This window comes from Simochromis diagramma, unplaced genomic scaffold (assembly GCF_900408965.1).
Source record: "Simochromis diagramma unplaced genomic scaffold, fSimDia1.1 OVJJ01000341.1, whole genome shotgun sequence".
NCBI lineage: Eukaryota > Metazoa > Chordata > Actinopteri > Cichliformes > Cichlidae > Simochromis > Simochromis diagramma.
Genome location: NW_024386788.1, coordinates 493,423 through 515,206, shown reverse-complemented (window position 1 = coordinate 515,206; position 21,784 = coordinate 493,423). Strand labels below are relative to the sequence as shown.

At 40.7% G+C, this 21,784-nt stretch overlaps 1 protein-coding gene and 1 long non-coding RNA gene across 7 annotated transcripts in view; one reads left to right on the top strand and one right to left on the bottom strand.

Annotated features, from left to right (window-relative positions):
* The window catches only part of LOC120728296, a 28,169-nt gene extending 25,851 nt beyond the window's left edge, over positions 1-2,318 (bottom strand). Inside the window, exon 1 of the long non-coding RNA XR_005694694.1 lies at positions 2,175-2,318. This is a non-coding gene — a long non-coding RNA (uncharacterized LOC120728296). The remainder of the gene's footprint in view (positions 1-2,174) is intronic.
* On the top strand, positions 1,258-19,193 carry LOC120728291 (matrix remodeling-associated protein 8-like). Of its 6 annotated transcripts, XM_040023086.1 has the most exons (4): positions 1,258-1,387; positions 5,969-6,076; positions 18,089-18,313; positions 18,552-19,193. In XM_040023086.1, exons 1-4 carry the CDS (start codon positions 1,324-1,326, stop codon positions 18,716-18,718), a joined length of 564 nt encoding a protein of 187 aa, XP_039879020.1. In that variant the 5' UTR covers positions 1,258-1,323; the 3' UTR covers positions 18,719-19,193. The 6 variants fall into 6 exon arrangements, with proteins under 6 accessions (XP_039879020.1, XP_039879021.1, XP_039879016.1 ...); XM_040023087.1 differs by lacking the exons at positions 1,258-1,387; positions 5,969-6,076; positions 18,089-18,313; positions 18,552-19,193 and adding exons at positions 6,245-6,304; positions 12,205-12,543; positions 12,656-14,465; XM_040023082.1 differs by lacking the exons at positions 1,258-1,387; positions 5,969-6,076; positions 18,089-18,313; positions 18,552-19,193 and adding exons at positions 9,537-9,728; positions 12,205-12,543; positions 12,656-14,465.
* Positions 19,194-21,784: the final 2,591 nt, after the last annotated feature.

Below are 21,784 nucleotides of genomic sequence, written 5' to 3'. Positions count from 1 at the left end.
AAAAAGTAAGGAGCTTATAATGCTACCCTGAAAAGTTCATCTTCACCTACAAACCAGCTGGAATCACCATTTATCAGGACCCATCACAGATTCAGCTCCTCTGTGCTAAATAGTTCATCTTTGTAGAACAGGAGTGTTAAACGAGGCCAAAACAGAAAAAAATATGTTTTTAGTTGCACCCAAACAGGAAAACAGACCGAAACAGAAAGAGCCAGACTACTGTCATTGTTCTCAACAATATATATTAACTTTTAAATATTTTCATTTTCCATCAAAATCTCACACACACGCGACCCGGTCTCGGATAAAGCGGATGAAGATGGATGGATGGATCAAAATCTCTTTAGGATAAATTTCAAATATCAAAATGCTGATGAAAGCTTTAAAATAAATGTTGTTTCTGATCTCATGAAAACAACAACTTTAAGCTCACATTCAGACCTTTGGGACTCAGTCAAGCTCTCAGACACTGAGCCATGACTCTGTGGTGCATCTCATCCAAATACACGTTTTATATAATTTATTTCATGAATTATTCAACACTGAACTGTAAATTCAATCTGTAGATGGATCCCAGCCTGTCTTTGTATGTCGAATGTATTCGGCTCACTTCTGGTTCCCTCTCTATGACCCTCGCCACTACATGCTGTTCGTTCTTGTTTTCCTGTCCCTCCCTCTTTCATTCACATTGATGAGGATCTGCCCGGACTAGTAGCAGCCACCTGTCATCGCTGAGGCCTTCCCCAAACTGCAGCCTCAATTCATCTACTTGAAATGCTGTCGAACCTAAAATGATGATGTGGTCTCAGCAGGTTGAGCAGGTTTTTATTTGCATGTTTCCAGCTGATTCAGAAACTCTTCAGAGTAAAATGAAGGACATATTTTTACATATTTTAAATCAGCAAATGAACACATGGACATTCCTGTTATAAAGCGACTCAGCTTTTGCTTAATTCAAGTGAGTGCATGTCTACTGATCTCTAACCACAGCATAGGTTACCATGGCAATGTACAGGTGAGAAGTGAAGCACATTTATAGTACATTACAACCCAAGGTTTACCCTGAAGTTATCTCAATAAGCCAAAATCCTGCCTCACAGCACAGACCTGTGACTGAACCAGAACAAATTTAATTTTTCTAATTTTCTCTGGAATGTGCCAACTCAGCAGTGACATGACTGGAATGTGGACTTAAATAGACCGAAACTACATCGATGAGTGGGCGTGCCTCCATCGGTTTTCCTCGGTTTACACCTGCACCATAAAGGATCCACAGGTCCTGTTTATTCCCAGTATATTTTGGACGTACTGAATTAACCTACGATGACTCCATTAACATCATTATGTCTCTGTGTGGCTCTGCTGTTTGCTGATTTGGCGTCTTCAGGTGAGTTCTTTACTTTCTGTTTCCAAAAAAGTTGATTCTGTTCATCTGGACGGAGTATTTTCAGTTTCTGCACTTTGTCTTTAGACTTCATGAACAAGGCCCTGAAACATTGCTCTCATTTGCTGTAAAACTGCTGAATTTCCTTGAGACCAGCCTGTGCATCCTGTCCTTCTACTGGATAATGATGGTATAACTGATAGTGTTGTTTCTCATAAGGATAGATTAAGAGGAATCCTGAGCTACGAGGCAGGGGTGCAGTCTGGTAAACCAAAAGCCCCTCTTCACCCTTTTTACCCTGGCCGCAATGGAGGTTACACGAGTTGAAGGAACTGTTTGCAGGAGACTTTGGCTACGTCCACACTAGCCCGGATAGATTTGGAAACGGTGTTTTCGTCTGAAACCACTCCGCGTCCACACTAGCGCTTTCAGTCGTTTTCACAGAGTTGCGTGTCCACATTTAAACGGACAAAAACGCTTACGCTCCAGTTCTGCACCTGTGTGAAACGCAAGACGTTTCGACCTGCCTCGTTTCTGTGCGCCGTTTATTTACTTCACACATATCAATGAGGTGGAGTTGCAAAAGCGAGTGAGAATTAAAGAATTTGAAGAAAAGCTATCTGGAGCATGTACAGACTGATATTAATCTTTTTTAGGGCTGTCACAAAGCAAACAAAAAAATGCTGTATAATGCCCTCGGCTCTCTTTTTTTAACTGGTCACATGACTGCATCACATGACTAAAATGCGTCATCGTTTTCGAAAGTCTCCGTTTTCACTTCGACTTAAACGCATCGTCTTCAAATGTATGCGTTTTCGAGAGCGTTTTCAAAATGCTGCGTTTTCCATCAGCTAAAACGGCGTCTCAGTGTGGACGGGAGGTTAAAACGGAGAGAAAACGATTCGTTTTCAAACGAAAACGCATTAGTGTGGACGTAGCCTTTATGAGGAGTAGATGAGAGAATCTGATGGATTAGTAATTATGTGGGTGTGCCTTCGGTTGTTTACTCCGCTGAAATCAAACTCAAGTTTTCTTCCCCAACATTTGATTCTGTTCATCTGGACATTTTCAGTGGGAGAAACATTGGACTCATGGACTGATTCTTATATAGCGCTTTTCTCCCAGAGTACTCAAAGCGCTCTGTACAACATGCCACATTCACCCAATCACACCCACATTCCCACAAGCCCTGTCTCTATACTTGGTGCTTTCTAACGATTTCACACACATTCAGCCACCCCTCATCCAAGTGACTTCTTCAGTCTCAGCTCACTGCAGGTTTCCCCAAACTTATAAACAGTACATTTGCATAATGACTGAAACCAGCCCACTGAAGGAACAATGGGCTGGGGGGTCAGTTCCTTGATTATTAATATGCAAATTCTCATGACGCTGGCTGAGGTGGTAGAGCAGGTCAGAAATTAACTGGAAGGTTAGTGGTTCGATCCCAGCCTCCTCCACTCTGCATGCCAAATATCCTTGGGCAAGATACAAACTCCATGTTGCTCTCCTATACATCACAGGAGTATGAATGTTATGATGATTGAGCATGAAACTCTTGGTTGGTTTGTGCAGGTGTGAACACAGTAATCACACTCAGGTGTGGGCCACAACAACCAGTCTCACTGCAGTTTGTTTATGGTGTGAACGTGATCCAAACTGGCTGCCAGGGGCTCGTTACAAGTTCGGGCTAAAAACGTCCCATAGCCACGTGTGCTTTATAGGCGAGATATCATCTGAATTTCTGGAGTGGGACCACTCCTCCTTCATGCCCTTCTGACCTCAGACTATAAATACCCCCTTCTCCAATACCTGCTGTTCTCATTTCCATGCCCCCCTTTCCCCCTCTATTCTCCTCCTCCCTTCCTTCATTCACTTCTCGTTGGTGCATGGGGGTCTGCCCAGCCCGGGAGCCGTTGCCAGTCCCCTTCAAGGCCTTCCCCAAACCGCAGCACCAGTTCATACTTCCTCATCCCTCTTCGCTCATCGTTTCTGAGGATGTGGTCCCAGCTAGTGAATTCTCAATACAGGAAGGAAGTACAAGTGTGCAAAGGTCTGAGTGGTTCAGCAACATGCCCCTGCTGACTGTAGACTCCGCCCACCATGTCCCATCTGATCCTGATGGAGCAGAAACAGTGAAAGTTTCACTTCATTATCAGGTTGTGATTTTAACGAGGAAGAAACATACAGTAATGAAATGACATCATCTTAGAAACTGCAGCACAGCAACAAACAGGAGCACTGTGAGGTGAAACATGATGTTCAATCAACTTAATATAATCTGATCGGAATTTAGAGAGATTCTGTGTGAAGGAACAATCATGATAGCAGCAGCAAGCCAGCTTTATTTATGAAGGTCTTTAACCTCTGACAGAAGTGCTGAATATAAAAATACTCAGTGTTTTGAGCCATGTGCAGCTTGCTATTCAACAAGGGCGTAGATTTGGCATGGACGGAAGGGACATGTCCCCACCAATAATTTGATTTCTTCGAGCATAGCTGGACTGGCCATCGGGCATACCGGGCATTTGCCCGGTGGGCTGCTGGCGATTTTTTTTTTTTATGGGCTGATGGATTTTTTTTTTTTTTTTTTTTTAGGAGGGGTATATATAATAAAAGGTGTTGGATTGGCCAATTGGTCATGATCGACTCTGGGCTGGACCAATTACAGCCGAGGAGGTCAAACTTTAAAGTTAAGGTGAAAAGGAACGCGATTTGTCCCGTACTACTTCAGCTAGAAAGTTGCTAATTCAATCATGAAACTGATCAATGATCAGCTGACTTGCTTTTCTCTCAGCGCCAAAAAGAGGAAACAGGCAGATGTCGCGCTAAACAACAGCAGCACGTTTAAGCTTGATCAGCTGTTGTTAGAATTTATTTAATATTAATTTCTAGTATCAGCTGATGTTTGCTGGAGCCACAGCTGTAAAGCTGCTGGTCATGATGTCGGTTTGGTTATCTGGTGAGAGGGAAACATGAAGATGAAACCAGGAGATGTTCTTACTGAATCATCAGAGCTGTGATGGAGAAACAGGTTTACCTTGTAGGTGACATGAATGAGTTGAAGGGAAGTTATGAACAGTTTCTGAGAGACAAATAACCCCAGGATCCTTTTCTAAGCAGCTGACAGCTGGTAACTGTGCAGGGGCGGGTCTAGCAAAGTGTTGCCAGGGGGCCATGTAGGGCTTTAACAGGGAAAGGGGGGCACAAGGAAATACTTTCTTATTCTCATTTAAAATGTCTCGCTTTTAAAAAATAATTATCTGAATCTTTCGACCAACGTTTTCATCTGATGTAAAATGTATAGAAATCCATTATTGTATTCAGTAAATATTAAGTCTAGTTAGTATATACCCTAGTAAGTTATAGTATTCTTTACTTTGTTAAGGTACCATCTGTGCAGTCTGCAATTCTGTTGAAGAAAGATGTTGAATCTATTTAATTACTGGAGAAAAATAATAGATTTATGTGCATTTGTTTTATACGCGCATTAAATTTAAATCGATTTTGTTAGTTAAGCATCTTGAGGCAGAGGGACCGGGAGTGGTTCCCTACTTTTTTTTCTTTTCTTTTTTTGCTGGGAGTTGGCAACCCTTTTAGTTATAGGTATATGTAATTATAAATTAGGTGTTACTGTTCAGAATACCAGAATAGGGTAAGGTGCTGTAGGTTTAAGCTTATTATAAAGGCTTTAAAGAATTTATGACTTTTCCTATAATACCATGGTGGGCCGGTCACTAGTCAAAATGCCGATATTTTGTCCCAGTCCAGCCCTGCTGAATTTGAAGTTATTTTTATTTTTGTATGATATCTGATTTATATTGAATATGGCTGAAGTAAACTAAAGTCTAAAATACTCATTTGTTTAATTGTAATTTAGCATTATATAACTCACATATAAAACTATCAATTGTAATTTTAAATGGTTTAAAAGCATGTAGAGTAGCATATGTAGGCAAATACATTTCTCCTTTTGTTGTGAAGAAGCAAAGACAAAAAGGGAAAAAAAACTGAATCATTCGTCCCCACCAATGCCAAAACGAAATCTACGCCCTTGCTATTCAAATACACTTTTATATGCTTTATTTTATGTGACGTTCAACAGTGAACTTTAAATTTTCTTTCTCATCCCCCTCCTCTCTGCTCCTCGTCTCTCTGTGTGTCTGACCTGAACCACTGCTCTCACTGTCTTTGGAATATCTGCAGGAGATTCAGCTCCCACATACCAACAGAACCTTAATATTGATTTATAATATTTCACCTTGCAGTCTTGCTCAGTTTTTTTTCCGTTCTCTGCGCTCTACAGTGTTTATATGGCTGCTGTCTAAATCACAGTAGAGATCCATAACTCTAATTTCAAAGGACATAAACACTGATTACATACAAACAGGAGTCAAACCTGATAAACTGCATCAGAGGTTTTGGTGACTTTGTCCCAAAATAAAGTCCAAGAAGGTTTTTCTTTCTGTCCTCTGTGTCAGCAGATCTCACTGGTCTCTGATCCTCTCTCTGATTGGCTGCTGTAGAAGTGAACAATTGCACTTTGACCTTTAACCTCTCTGCTCCGTGTTGTTTCACTCTCAGAACAGAAAACCGTCACAGCTAAGTCTGGACAGAAGAAGGTCACTCTGACATGTGGAGCTCTAAACAAAAACATCATAGTTGTAGAGTGGAGCAGAGCTGACCTGGGAGATAAATATGTGCTTGTTTACCGGGACGGGCACTTTCTTCCAGACGACCAGCATCCATCTTTTAAGGACCGGGTGGATCTGCAAGACAGACAGATGAAGGATGGAGACGTGTCTTTGATTCTGAAGGATGTGATGATTAATGATGCAGGAACATACGAGTGTCGTGTTCAGAGAGATGGAGAGGACATGAAGCTCGTCAGCATCATCTATCTGAGAGTTGATCCTCCAGGTGAGCAGAGTTCAGTGTGTGATCAGAGGTGAAGATGCTTCCTGTCGTTGGATTCTGTGCTGTTCTTCACTCATTACCTACATGAATGCTGACATCTCTCCTGTTTCCCTCCTGCAGTTCAGCCAGAACACACAAAGGATGAAGGGAAGGAGGATATCGCTGGTCGACTTAAAATCGGTCTGTCATTTATTGGTGGGATTGTTTCAGATTTTATTTTATATTCAGTGAAGGTGAAGCTGCTTCCTGATTGTCAGACTCTACCTGATTGCTGACACATCTACTTTTTCTCCTGCAGGTCACACAAAGGATGGATCTAAAGGACTGATGAATTATGTGTTTGGTTCTGGTGTGTTTTTTCTTCTTTTCCGTTTTCTTGTTGTCATTGCTGCTCCTGTTTGTCGTTGGAGTTCAACCTTCAGAAAATTGAGTCGGGGGGTCTCCAGATAAAACTCACCAAATAAAAATCCAATAATCAGGATCAAATAATAATCCTAAACTAGAGCTCAGGAGGTTAAACTGAGTCAGACCAACTGTGTTGATGAAGAGATGAACTTTAATCCTGCAGAACTTCAGTCACAACGCAGGTTTTCAACAGGATGAAACCAAAGAGTTTTGTGTGAGTTTTATAAATGTGGGATGTTAAATGATGCAAAATATGTTTAAATACTGAATAAACTCAAAAGATTTTGACAGATGTATATAAACTTGGTTAAAATGATTTTATATAAAGTAGGACTGTAGGAGAGAAGCTGCTGCTGTCTGAGCCATAATCTGACTGTTTTATTTTAAACAAAGACATGTGATTTGTAATAAAGAGATGTGTTATCCAGGGGTTCACTTTCTGTGTGCTCTACAGTGCTGTGAAACAGCACGTGTCTCCTAAACTGAATAACTGGTTGTGCGAGTGTGTTGGCAGCAACAATCAGTCTTTTTGATAACCTGCACCGATCGATGCTGATCTTCGGAGGCCTGTTTCACTACACTTTCCTGACCATGAACACCACTGTGCCACGTGTTCTCCATGTGTGGATAACGACTCTAATCATACTTCACTTCCCAGTCTGATAGATGTCAGTGACTTTGTTTCTCAGCTCTTCTGTAGATCGTGGCTTGTCGGACACGTTCTACTTCAGTGACTCTTGATTCAGTAAGTCTGTCAGCTTCATGTCTATTTTAACTGTTAAAGACAAAATGCCAAAATATATTATCTAAAATTAATGTTTGATGTTATGAGAAAATAAAGTGTGACAAATATGCAAGTAAGAAATCAGTGAGGAGGCTGATACTTTATATGAAACAGCTCATCTCATAAAGTCACCAGCAGAGGGCGATGAGGAGCTAACCTCGTTAAAAGGTCAAGCTGACGCAAGCTCATCCATCCAATGCTTTCCCATCTCTTCAAATACAAAGTAACTTCTCACTAATGTGTAGCAGCTGTCCATGACTGATAGTCAAATAAGTGTTTTCCTGTCAAAATATGCTTTTACAGCATTGACAGTGTGTTTACACGAGGTTCCTATGAGTAAATTCCTTTTTATGCCTTAATAATTCATGGGTCGGGTACTAGGAATGTGTTAAAAATAGGTATAAGAGATAAAAAAATTTAATCTGGAGAAATATTGTTCACTTTAAAATGAAAAGTTTGAGTGCTTGGAGGCAACAAAGATAGAAAATAAGGCTGGCTCAAGATTTAGAGTTCAGTGTTATTATTGATGTATTTTAGAATGGCTTTATCACATGAATCTTCATGAATTCAGCGATCCAACAGTGTTTGCACAAAAAGTGGAAAGACCTCATCAGAGGAAGAGGGCGGGCGTCACTTGGTGTCAGTGACAGAAATTAAACTCATTATATCGACACAGCTGAGAGTGTGAAACATGAAATTTTAACATGTTCGTCGTTTCAGTCATGTGTAGCTGTCTTTAAACTTTTGTGCTGCACATAGTGACCGTTACTGTCTGAGCTGTTTGTGGTATAAACAGAAACTCAAGAAGCTTTTTTTCTTTTTCTTGGGGAAAAGGAAAAAAAGTTGCTTATCTTAAAAAGAGGAAGTTAAACGTCGGAGTCGTCCACAAACAGGCCATGAATCTAAAGCTGTCTAATCAAATGTGATCTGTTTTAAAATACGATTAATAAATATATTCAGTGAACTCACTCCAGTGTTTTCTCTTTAATTTACTTTAATCACATTTATGTGACACCAACTATTTAAATTCTGTCTGTCTGATTGTAACTGAACCTGAACGTCTGACCAATCTGTGACCTGTGGAGACACGAGCCTCGAACCGTTCATAAGTGTTTGGAAAATCATAGTTTTGTCATTTTTGTAGGGCTTTAATAAAAGTCTTGCATTATATTATTAAGATCATGTGATTTAAAATAGTCCAGCTGCTCACATCTGCTCCTTTATTCTTCTTTTCACGATGGCCGCGTCATCAGACTCTTACACGTCCTCGTAATGATCTTTAACCGTCATTAAAAAGAGGAAGGAGCTCATTACACTACCTTGAGAAGTTCGTTTTCACCTACATACCAGCTGGATTAACCCTTTATTTTTAAACATAAAAATGCTGATGAAGCCTTTAAAATAAATGTTTATGATCTGATGAAAACATCAACATTATAACAACAGTAATGGCTTCAAGGCCCACAGGCACATTCATACCTGTGGGCCTCAGTCAGACTGAGACTCTGAGCTATGATTCTTTGGTGCATTCAGATACGTTTTTATATAATTTATGTTTTATTCGGCTCACTTCTGGTTCCCTCTCTATATACACCCCCGCCACTACACGCTGTTCTTCTTGTCTTCGTGTCCCTCCCTTAATTCATTCACTTCTCATATGTACACGAGGATCTGCCCGGCCGGGAGCAGCCACCCCCTGAGGCCTTCCCCACACTGCAGCCTCAGTTCACGCTGAAGTCATCATCGAGTAGAAATGCTGTCAAACCTAAAACGAGGGCGTGGTCTCAGCAGGCTGAGCAGGTTTTCTTTGTGTTGTGTTTCCAGCAGGTTTAAAGACTCAGACTTGAATGTAGGACGATATTTGATATTTTTTCCAAATGGCCGAATGAACACATGAACACTCCTGTTGTAAAGACACTCAGTTTGTGCTTCATTCAGTGGGTTTCTAAGCTGCCGTTTTAAAAGTACTGCTCAAGAATCTAATTCACACTGAAAACAGTGTCTCGCGCCTCGGCAGTGACGTCACTGTGATGCGGCGTAAACGCCTCAAAAGCACACAGATTAGTGGGCGCATGTTAATTAGTTCTGTTTATGCCTGCACCATAAAGGATCCACGGGTCGTGTTTTTCCGGTATATTTTTTGACGTATACCGAGTTAAACTAGAATGACTCTGTTAACATCAGCGTGTCTCTGCGTGGCTCTGCTGTTCGTCTGTGTCGTGGATTTGGCTTTCTCAGGTGAGCGCTCCTTCAGGTACTGCTTCCTTTTTCTTCATGAACATCGCTCTCCTTTACTGTCAAACTGTCAAATCCCCCCGAGACCCCGCCTGTGCATTATGTCCTGGTAGTGGACAAAAACGGTTAGACCGAAATGTACTGTTTTGTTTTTAGAAGGATATATTATTTTAAAAAGAGTGTACGCAGCTTGTGTAAGCTGCTTCGGGACACCTGAGCTACGAGGCAGGGGTTCGGTCTGGTAAACAAGAAGCCCCTCTGCCCTCCTTTCCTGTCACTTTATCCAGACCACCATAAATGACGTCACAAGCTAAAGGAAAGGTGTGCAGGAGAACTTGCACATTAATGATTAAGGAACTGACCTCACAGCCATTGTGCCAGTCATTGTTCCTTCACTGGGCTGGTTTCAGTCATTATGCAAACGTACTGTTTATAAGATTGAAACCTGCAGTGAGCTGAGACTGAAGGAGTCACCTGGATGAGTGACCAAACGTTTCTCCCACTGAAAACGTTACATCCACGTGAACCGAATCAACTTTTGGGATGTGCAGGAGACTTCATGAGGAGATCAGAGAAACTGACAGATTTGTAAATCATGTGGGTGTGGTTAGGGGTGTTCAGGCTTGTTTTCCTGTTTGCTTCGGTTGGTTTGTGCAGGTGTGAACACAGTAATCACACTCGTGTGTGGACAACCCCACCGAGACCCTCTGAAGGAGCCGGTCTCGGTGGGGTTTGTTATGGTGTGAACGTGATCCCAACCAGCTGCCAGGGGCGCGTTACAGGTTTGGGTTAAAAACGTCCCGTGGCCACGTGTGCTTTATATTCTAAATACAGGGAGGAAGTACAGATGTGCAAAGGTCTGTGTGGGTCAGCAACCAGCCCTGAAACCACTCTGTTTTCTCACACAGCACACTACACCTGTAGTGTGCTCACCTTCTGTGAGTCTGACCAATGAGCGGGCTGAGCGTTCCCACGTGGTTTGTAGCGACGCATTTTCTCTGTATGTAAACGAATCAAACCAGTTTACAAACTCAACAGCTGACATGCTGACTGTAGACTCCGCCCACCGAGTCCCACCTGATCCCGCTGGAGCAGAAACGGTGAAAGTTTCCCTTCATTGTAAGGTTGCGATTTTAAGGAGCAGGCTGAAGATTCAGCTCCCACATACTGACGGGACATTAAGTAAAGGTCGTGATTTTACAGCTATGAAATGACACCATGGTAAAAACTGCAGCACAGCAACAAACAGGAGGAATGTGATGTTCAATCATCATGAACTTTATTTATGAGGGACTTTAACCTCTGACAGAAGTGCTGAACACAGGATCAAACACGTCAGAATAAAATATAAATAAATAAGAGAAACACCTCAATTAAAATAATAACACACAATTAAAACTTTGTCTTCTCTGCTAAAGGACATAATAAACCTCGAAGCTCCTTTTTTACTATTTAGAGAATTCAGACAGTTCTGATCACGGCTGGAGAGACTTAAAGGTCACCTCACTCAGGTAGGCAAACTCACCAAGTACAGATGTTTGTGTCCAAACAGGATCAACAAACTGAAACTAAAATAAACTTTTGGATATTTTTGGCTTCCATTTTTTTGGGACAAATGATAAAATTTCAAATATAAAAATCCTGCTGAAGTAAATTTTGTTTGTGATCTGATGGAAACATCCACATTATAACGACAATAATGGCTTCAAGCTGACATTCAGGCCTGTGAGACACAGTTAGACTGTCAGACACTGAGCCGTGACTCCATTCAAATGCACTTTTATATACTATATTTTATTTAATATTCAACACTGAACTATAAATTTTATTTTTAGTTAAACGTTTTATTCAGTATTTTCATAAAAGTGTATTTTTTTAAAACATTTAGTACAACCTGTGAGAACACAGGCCTGTGTGTTTGTCCTCCACAGTGGAAAAAAGGCTGAAAATAATCATTTTATAAGTTCTGCACTCAGCTTTCTAATGTCTTTGAAATTCAGCACAGCTTGTTTTTCCAGTTTTTCCTTGTTTCTTCTTTCCCGACACGCTCACTCTTAAATCCGTCTCCTCGTTGCTCTCTGTGTGTCTGACCTGAACCACTGCTCTCGCTGTCGTTGGAGTATCTGCAGGATATATAATCTCTCACCGTAGTCTTGCTCTGTATTTTTCCCTTCTCCACACCTTCACTATCTATATGCTTGCTTTCTTATTCAGCAGGGAGATCCACAACTCGTTCAGTACTTTCATAAGACACAAGGACATAAACACTGATTACATACAAACAGGAGTCAAACCTGATAAACTGCATCAGAGGTTTGGTGACTTTGTCCCAAAATAAAGTCCAAGAAGGTTTTTTTTTCTGTCCTCTGTGACAGCAGAGCTCACTGGTCTCTGATCTTCACTCTGATTGGCTGCTCTACAAGTGAATAGATGTACTTTGACCTTTAACCTCTCTGCTCTGTGTTGTTTCCTCTTTCAGAGCAGAAAATCATCACAGCTGAGTCTGGACAGAACGTCACTCTGACATGTCGAGCTCCACAAGGCAAACCCATCAGAGCTGTGAAGTGGAGCAGAGCTGACCTGGGAGATAAATATGTGCTTTTGTACCGAGATGAGCAGTTTGATCAAACAAGCCAGCATCCATCTTTTAAGAACCGGGTGGATCTGCAGGACAGACAGATGAAGGATGGAGACGTGTCTTTGATTCTGAAGGATGTGACGATTAATGATGCTGGAACATACGAGTGTCGTGTCATTGTGGGAGATTCAGCATCATTGGAGATCATGGGAACCGTCAACATGAGTGTTCTTCCTCCAGGTGAGTTCAGTGTGTGTGAGCAGAGGTGAAGCTGCTTCCTGACGTTGGATTAGATTCTCTTCTGTTCTTCACTCGTCATGAATGCTGACACCCTCCTGTTTCTCTCCTGCAGGTCACCAGGGAGACACGGAGGATGGAGGGATAAAGGATATCCCTGTTGGACTTAAAATCGGTCTGTCATTTATTGGTGGGATTGTTTCAGGTTTTCTTTTGTGTTGTTTTGGGATCTTTCTTTGCATTTACTGCAATAATGATGCGGAGATTCGGAGTCAGGAGCTATAAGTCTCCTGACGACCATCACAAGGTGTAAAAAACCCTAAAATGAAAACACAGTTTAAAAACTGATGTTTGTCGACAACGCCTACAGAAACACATTAAACACATTAAATATTTTTCAATAGCAACGATGGTTTAAAAACCCTTAGGGCCTGTAACCTTAAAAATATTCATATTACAAAGGTAAAAAAAATCAATGGATTTATTAAACATATTAAAGCCAGTAGACAAAAATTCTGAGGAGGAGAGCTGAGAGGCACTGCCTTATAAAAAAAAAAAAGACCTCATACTTACTATGTCATTTGATCGAGATTTAACCTACTACTTAAGCTACTGCTTAATTTATACGTCTGCTGTAAACTTGTATATAGAAGCTACGATGTGGCCACTCGAAGTGTTGGGAGGTGTTATTAATGCCTGTGATACTGAAAGTTCACAGTTGCTGCCTGAGTTTCTCTCTTTAAATTGATCAAATTTTGTTTAAGTCAAAAACTGTCACCAGAGGAACACATAGCCACATATGTATAGGAGGAAAAAGGGCAATTCCTCACGTCTCAAAACAAGTACCGACATGTTTTTGTTCTTTTATTATTATTATTATTATTATTATTATTTTACTTGTTTCTTTTCTAATGTTTCCCTCAGTCATGTGCAGTTGACCAATAGAAGCACAGAGCAGTGATTGTCTCAGTTTTTCTGCAGAGTGCAGCTGTTACACCTGCAGACTGAGAATATTCTGCTTCCTGTACCAGATTGTTGTGCACCAACATGCTGTATATAAATGTAGTGCTGGGAAACAGTGAACACCTCCTGAACTGAGTAACTGGTTGTGCCAGTTTGTTGGCAGCTGTCACGCTGATCTTTGAAGTTTGAGTTCAGTCACTCAAGCATCGACGGCTTATTTCACTACACTTTCCTAACCACAAAGCTTCACCACTGTTCCACGTTTTCTCCATGTGTGGATAACGACTCTCATCGTGCTTCACTGGAGAGTCACACTTCTTTACATCACGTTATATGAAACAGCTCAACTCATAAAGTAACCAGCAGGGGGCGATGAGGAGCTGATCCAATGCTTTCCCATCTCTTTAAATACGAAGTAGCTTCTTACTCATGTGTAACAGCTGTTCATGGCTGATAGTCAACTGTGTGCTGCTCCATCCAAATATGCTTCAACAGTGTGTTTACAGGAGGTACTGCATGGGGGACTCATCAGTTTTAACTAGATCATCAACAGCGACTGAAATGAAGCTCCACAACATGAAACTGTTCACTGATGAGACTTCAGTGAACAGTAGATGAATCAACTGAAGGCTCAGATGCATCTCTCAGGTCCTGTTTCTTCAGGACGTGACTTTCACAGACTGTCTATCTGCAGATAGTTGTTTTTGTAGGCCTGAAACTTCTTCGTTCCACTTTCACTTGTCCAGTTTAATCAGATTTTTAAGGACCCACTGCACACTGTACTGAGATACTCCAAGTTTTAAGATATCCGTTAAAGAATCAGATTGTCGGTGCAATTCTATTATTCTGTCTGTCAAACTGTCTTATCTTTGGCAGGTTCCCCAAATCTAACTAAAGAAATGGAAACAAATGTGTTGTTGGGACAGGTTGCTTGTAATAAAGTCTCTGAAGTTACAGTTTAACGGTTCTTTGCTTATTTGAAAAATTGTTTAGAAACAAAACTGGTTCATCAATTTGAATTTTTATACCTGAATGATTCATGGATCAGGTGCAAGGACTGTGTTAAAATGTGTGGGAAGGAGCCAAAGTCCAGAGACAAACCTTCACCCTGGAGAACTGTTGCTCAAGATCACTTTTTAAAGAATGTGCAACTGATTGGAGGCAAAATAGGGAGAAAATAGTGTCGGTGTGCTCATAGGTATATATTAGAATAGCTTCACCACATGAATCTTAATGAAGTTAGTGATCGACCACTGTTTGTATGAATGGAAGAAGAATACATGCTCAGAGGAAGAGGGCGGGCTTTACTTGGTGTCAGTGACAGAAATGAAAAAAAGCTCAAATGAGTGAGAAGGACGATGAAGGAAACATCTGTGCTGTGTCTGCTCTGTAAGTAGAATCTCTGTGTTTGTTTGGATTCTTGTACTTTGACTGTCTGCTCTCCTGATAACTGATGATGGAGGAGAAGACATGAAAAACAAATCAGGCTGAATTCAAGTTCAAGAGCAGTAAAAGCAATAGAAAAAAAACTATAAAATAGATTCAGATAAACAGAATAACATACTATGCAAAATAGAAAGAATACTATAGACGATAGAATAAGTACTATACAAATACTTTGTTACATTGGGAAAATTGCTCTTGGTGCCATACATATGTGTGCGTTTGAAACATGAAATGTGTAACCATCTTTAAAGCTTTGTGCTGCACATAGTGACCGTTACTCTCTGAGCTGTTTGTGGTTTAAACAGAAACTACAGGAACTCCATTTTTCTGTGTCTGGGGGAAGAAAGTTGCAGCTGTTTCATCAGAAAGCTGCTTAAAAAAAAAGAGGAAGTAAAATGTCTAAAACCTCCATAAACAGGCCATGAATCTAAAGCTGTTTACCGCTTTAAAGCCGGTCAGAGCGCGCACGCTCCATTCTGCATAACTATTTTTAAATCCCCGTAGAATCGGAACCACGTAAACTAGCTATGAACTCTGGTGGACTTGGTTCTATGGTCTGTCTTAAAGGGTTAATTAAATATGATTAATAAATACATTCAGTGAACTCACGCCAGTGTTTTGTTTTGACTTTTTTAACATATTTATGCGGCACCAACATTTCCATCTGTCAGATTGTAACTGACTACTTTTACTCTGCTTTTCTAGTATTTCTACTCACTGACACCTTAATGTTACGTTCAGCTGAGCTTGAACCTGAACGTCTGACTAATCAGTGGCCTGTGGAGCCACGAGCCTCGGACCATCATCAGCAGCAGGTTTGTAGTTTTCAGTTACATGAGCGCAGTGATGGCGGCCATGTTTGAGGAATAACTTCTTCTGAGTTTATGTAACCAGACACAGGTTCATACACATGATTCAGCTTTAAAAGAATAAAACTAATTTTGTTGTTTTTGTAGCTTTTTAACAAAGTATTTGATTAAGTTTTTAAGCTCATGTGATTAAAAATAGTTCCGCTGCTGTTTGTTTGAATCTGGAATAACAATTAACTTTTCTTTCAGACATTTCCAAATGTCAGGCCTTGCAGCGCAGTTTGAAATGTGAAAATCTTTCATTCTGTGTATTTGCTGCACCCACTTGAATCACAGAGCAACCCCACTCATTCGGCTCACTTGTGGTTCCCTGTCTCTATATATGAACACCTCACCCTGAAGTTATGTGAATAAATCAAAATGCTGCCTCACAGCACAGACCTGTGACAAGAACCACAACATTTTTCTCCGAAACGCGCCAACGAGTGACGCGCAGTGACGTCACGGATTGCGGCGTTAAACAGAAAGTAGATTGATGAGTGTCAGTTTTTCGCCGTTTGTAGCTACTTGCGCTACAGAGGATCAAACAGGTCGTGTTTCCCCGGTATGTTTTGGACGTACCGAGTTTAACTACAATGACCCTGTTAACATCAGCGTGTCTCTGCTTAACTCTGCTGTTTGTCTGTGTCGTGGATTTGGCCTCTTCAGGTGAGCTCTCCTTCAGGTACTACTTTGTTTCAACTTCACGAACAAGGCTCTGAAACATTACGCTGCCTCTTAATGTAAAAGTGTTGAATCTACCCTAGACTGTGCCTTATGTCCATGTAGTGACCGAAAAATGCTTGTTAATTATCAGAAGGATGGATTAAATCTAATAAATTAAAAAAAAAAAAAAAAGGATGCGCAGGTTGTGTAAGCTTTCTCAGGACACCTGAGTTACGGGGTGCGGTCAGGTAAATGAAAAGCCCCTGTCCCCTCCGTTCCCAATAACTTTACCCTGACTGCTAACGGCACTAAGGCAAGGTGTGTTTTTACTCTTTACTGAAATCAAAATCTTCTTTTCCTGTTTGGTTCGGTTGGTTCGTGCAGGTGTGAACACAGCAATCACACTCAGGTGTAGACAGCAACAACCCCACCGAGACCCTCAGGAGGAGGAGGTCTCAGTGCGGTTCGTTTATGGTGTGAACGTGATCCCAAACACCTGCACGGGCGCGTTACAGGTTTGGGTTAAAAACGTCCCGTTGCTATGTGTGCTTTATACTCTCAATACAAGAAGGAAGTACAGATATGCAAAGGTTACGTGAGGGTCAGCAACCAGCCCTGAAGCGACTTTCTGTTTTCACTCACAGCACACTTTACCTGTATGTACTTCTGTGACATCTGACCAATGAGCGGGCTCAGCGTTCTCACGTGGTTTGTAGTGACGTATTATCTCTGTGCGAAAACAAATCAAACCGGTTTGCAAACTCAACAGTTGACCTGCTGACTGTAGACTCCGCCCACCGCGTCCCACCTGATCCCGATGGAGCAGAAACGGTAAAAGTTTCCCTTAAAGACGAAGAAATGTACAGCTCTGAAATGACATCATCATAATAACTGCAGCACAGCAACAAACAGGAGCAATGTGAGGTGAAATATGATGTTCAATCATCTTCATGTATTCTGATCTTCATTCAGAGGGATTCTGTGTGCAGAATCAATCATGTCAGAGATCTTTAGCCTCTGATAGAAGTGCTGAGCATCCGAATAAAACACAAATAAATAAAACAAACAAATTTAATAAAAAATAATGACACAAAATAACCACCTCCACAGGAGGAACTTCTCTCTGCCCCACAGCAGACACTCAGTCTTCAGCTCCCAGCCTGTCAAACTAGGCTGACTAAGAGTCAGCTCTCACATGTGTTTGCTGCTCTATTTGAGTGAGATTTGATCATATTGAGATGTATAAGGAAATTAAAATGGGTATAATTTTAGCCAGGTTCTTATTTGATAAATTATCAATCAATCCTTTATTTATATAGCACATTTAAAGACCAAAGTGCTTCTCAATAGTAAAATTATTCACTCAGCTTTGCAGAGTTTTGGTGACTTTGTCCCAAAATAAAGTCCAAGAAGGTTTTTTCTTTCTGTCCTCTGTGTCAGCAGAGCTCACTGGTCTCTGATCCTGTCTCTGATTGGCTGCTGTAGAGGTGAACAGTTGTACTTTGACCTTTTTTCAGACCAGAAAAACATCACAGCTGAGTCTGGACAGGACGTAGTTCTACCATGTCGAGTACCATCAAACAAAACCATCAGAGCTGTGAAGTGGAGCAGAGCGGACCTGGGAGATAAATATGTGCTTTTGTACCGGGATGATCAGCTGGATCAAGACAAACAGCATCCATCTTTTAAGAACCGGGTGGATCTGCAAGACAGACAGATGAAGGATGGAAACATGTCTTTGATTCTGAAGAATGTGACGATTGATGATGATGGATCATACAATTGTAATATCTTCAACGGAGAGACAAGGTCATGGGAGAGCATCAACACTGTCAGCCTGACTGTTTCAGGTGAGTAAGTAGAGTTGAGTGTGTGTGTGATCAGAGGTGAAGCTGCTTCCTGGTTGTTGATGTTTGTTTCTAAAGATGTTGTTGATGAGACTTTGTAGAAAGCAGCTGGTCTGAGTGATGTGATCAGAGTGCAGTAGATAATGTCTGACAGCAGTTTGAAGAGGAAATGGATTCTGTTCTGTTCTTCACTCATCACCTACCTGACAGCTGACACCTCACACCTGTTTCTCACCTGCAGGTCAGACAGGAGTAAACAAACAGGATGGACCTGTTGGACTGATTGCTGGTCTGTCAGTTTCTGCTGTTCTTCTTGTTGCTGTTGTTGGATTTTTGATCTACAGAAAACATAAACAAGCACAGAGTAAGGATCCATACCAGCCTCCTGCTGAAACGCAGCCTGTTTGAAACGTCTCAGTTTGTTTTTATACAGCTGAACTCCTGCTGATCCAGACTCTCAGTACTGTTATTGTTACATGTGGAACATTCAAGACTTCATAATTCAAAAAAAGAAAAGTTACAAATCTGAGAATAAGATCAGTGATATTCAACAACAAAAACCATTTTATGTGACAAACATGTTTCTGTCTCTGATCTCAACAGAAATAAGTTTGTTCACAGTGATGAATTCAGCGTCGTCTCTGTCACAATATCAGAATCAGTGAGTTTGTCTCATCTTCAGGTTCAGCTGTTTGTGAGGTCAGACTCAGACTGATCCTCATGTTTAGATGTTGCACAATAATTCCAGACACTGACTGACAACACAAACACAACACAAAGTGCTCAGGGTCCATTTATCAGCTAGAACTGAGTGACTGAATAATCTGATATTATTATGAAACCAAAGAGAAATGTGTTACATGGAGCTGCAGAGTCACATGTTTCCTCTGATCTATGAAGCCTTAACTTGTTCCTCCATGAAGGAGACTCTTCAGTTTAAACATGTCAAGAATATTTATTATTGATTTTTATATGAGCTTGTTTATCGATAAAGTTTTACGCGTGTTGCTCTTGAATGTTTGTCTTTGCTTCCTGTGGCTGTAAATGTTTTTCTGACCTGCTGTTTGAGTGTGAGCAGTTTTGATCTCACCTTGAGTGTAACAATGTGAATATTTATACATTTAACCTGATATTATTACATCCTGTGATCTGTGGAAGCTCAGTAGCCCCTCTCAGAGGTAGGAGATAAATAACAGAGCTGAAACCCTGGCAGCTCATGGGATATCAGTATAAGCATGTTACAGACTGCATACAGTTTTGTGTATTAACTTCTTTGTGCCTACCATGTGAAACAAGCATGTTAAATAAGAACATTGTTAAATTATTGGAATGTTAAAGAGTTACAAGCTGAAGCTGTTCTTTTGTACTGTGAAGTGATAAACCAGATGTATTTCATGACAGACTTTCTGCTTTAGTGCTACTAAAACATGCTGTTCTCCTGTAAAGTGCAAGAACAGATTCTGTTCATATCCACAGCATAAACATAATCTCTGAAAGGTCGGTGGGTCTGTCAGTCAGTCACAGATGGACAGTTTGATCATTTTAAACACACTCAAATAACATATTCATGAAAAAATAGCTTTTTAAAGAGTCCTCCTCCTTCTGTATATTTCAGTGTTGGCTTATTTTGCATGCTGAAGGTTGTTAATTCTTTTGCAGCTTCCAATTGTAATCCAACCCGTGGATTCAGTGTGTGTTACATTATTAGGATCAATGATTTTGTTTTACCTGCCAAGTTCACATTCATGTCAGTGTCGAAATTTCTTTTCTTTGCATTTGTTGTACTTCTAGAACATCCAGGTTTTTGTAGTTTCAAACAAAGAAAAGTTAGCAAATCTTGACATTAAAAAAATTGTACAATTTTCTAAATATTTTGTTATGGCCGATCTGTATTTTTGCATGATCGGGTAAATGCTTTACCAGAAAGGGGCAGTATAGGCACACAGAAGAGCCTGTTATTATAATTTACCAAGTACTCAAATCATTTGAGGAGAGCTGCCATTAACAGATGTGGTTGTGACTTTCCTTAACTGCTGGGCCAACTTACTGAGGACATCATCTGATGTGCAGAGTTAGCATTGGATATAAAACTACGTGTGTTTGCCCACCTCTGGCTTAAACAAGTCTCTAGTCGCTATTTCTGTTGGGTTAATAATTATTAGGAGCAGAGTCTTTGACCTACAAGGTCCAGATTTCCTGTACAGGAGTAGCTGGGATCTGATTTATTTATTTATTTAAAAAACAAAAAACAAACTGCGGAAGTATCACTGTTGAGCTGCTTGTGTTCATGTTAGTATGTAAAGCCCAACATCTCCCTCTAGTGGCCATATATGAACCATGTGTGAGGATGGTGTTAATGTAAAATGTGAATCATAGTGTTCCAGTCAGTCATCAGTGTGTCTCTGCACAGCTGTAATTAAAATGTGTTCAGAGGGCCTCAGTGTCTGAATGGTTCCAGTTCAGCTCCATAACAGCAGCGTCCCTGGTTTGATTCCTGTGTTTCAGCTCATATCTGCCTCTCTCACTGAGGGGGACGTAACTACATGGACATGGATTTGTTCATCAACCAAACTACAGATCACTAAGAGCAGAGGACATTAGATGATTATATTTTATTATATCTTTTTTCCCTTTGTGAACTGACAAATATCCAATTACACATATAAGGAGATCCAAATTAAAATACTTTATAACAGTGTGTACATTTATTAGTTTTGCCTTTTCATTTACATTCATGGTGGACGAGACATGTTTTTTAAAAATTTTATATTTTAAAAATATACTTTTACACATGATAAGCTATTACCCACCACATTAAAAACCAATAGAAAGCTGGTGCTCAGAGGAAGAGGGCGGGCTTTACTTGGTGTCAGTGACAGAAATGAAAAAAAGCTCAAATGAGTGAGAAGGACGATGAAGGAAACATCTGTGCTGTGTCTGCTCTGTAAGTAGAATCTCTGTGTTTGTTTGAATTCTTGTACTTTGACTGTCTGCTCTCCTGATAACTCACCGGTTCCCAAACTTTTTTTGCTGGGCCCCCCCCTTTGTTTTACGGGAAAAATGTTCGACCATCCCCCTCCCGCGCGTGCGCGTGTGCACGCACAAACACCCTCCAACCACACAGCCATATTTTGCTCCATTGCGGTTTATTTCACACCTCAAACATTTAGCCAACAATTAAGCAAATACAAGTAATCTGCAATAAATTACAGGTAGTAATAAAATAAAATACTAACTACTAACACGGGTATTTTTGAAAACGCAGCTGTGTCGTCCACACGTAAACGGCGTTTCGAATCACCGAAAACGGAGATTTTTTAAAACTCCTTTTTTGCGTTTATGTGTGGACAAGGAATACAGAGTTCCTCAGGCAATGTCAAAGGTATGTGCCTTATTTCACGTCAGCTGTGCGCCACATTATTTTTTACATGCGATGAATGGCAGATAGAGACAAAATACTGTTAATCTGACTAT

Coding starts and splice junctions, on each gene's coding strand:
- LOC120728291 (XM_040023082.1), top strand. CDS start 9,656: ATGACTCTGTTAACATCAGCGTGTCTCTGCGTGGCTCTGCTGTTCGTC. Junction 9,729..12,204: donor CGTGGATTTGGCTTTCTCAG/GTGAGCGCTCCT, acceptor TTCCTCTTTCAG/AGCAGAAAATCATCACAGCT. Junction 12,544..12,655: donor CATGAGTGTTCTTCCTCCAG/GTGAGTTCAGTG, acceptor TCTCTCCTGCAG/GTCACCAGGGAGACACGGAG.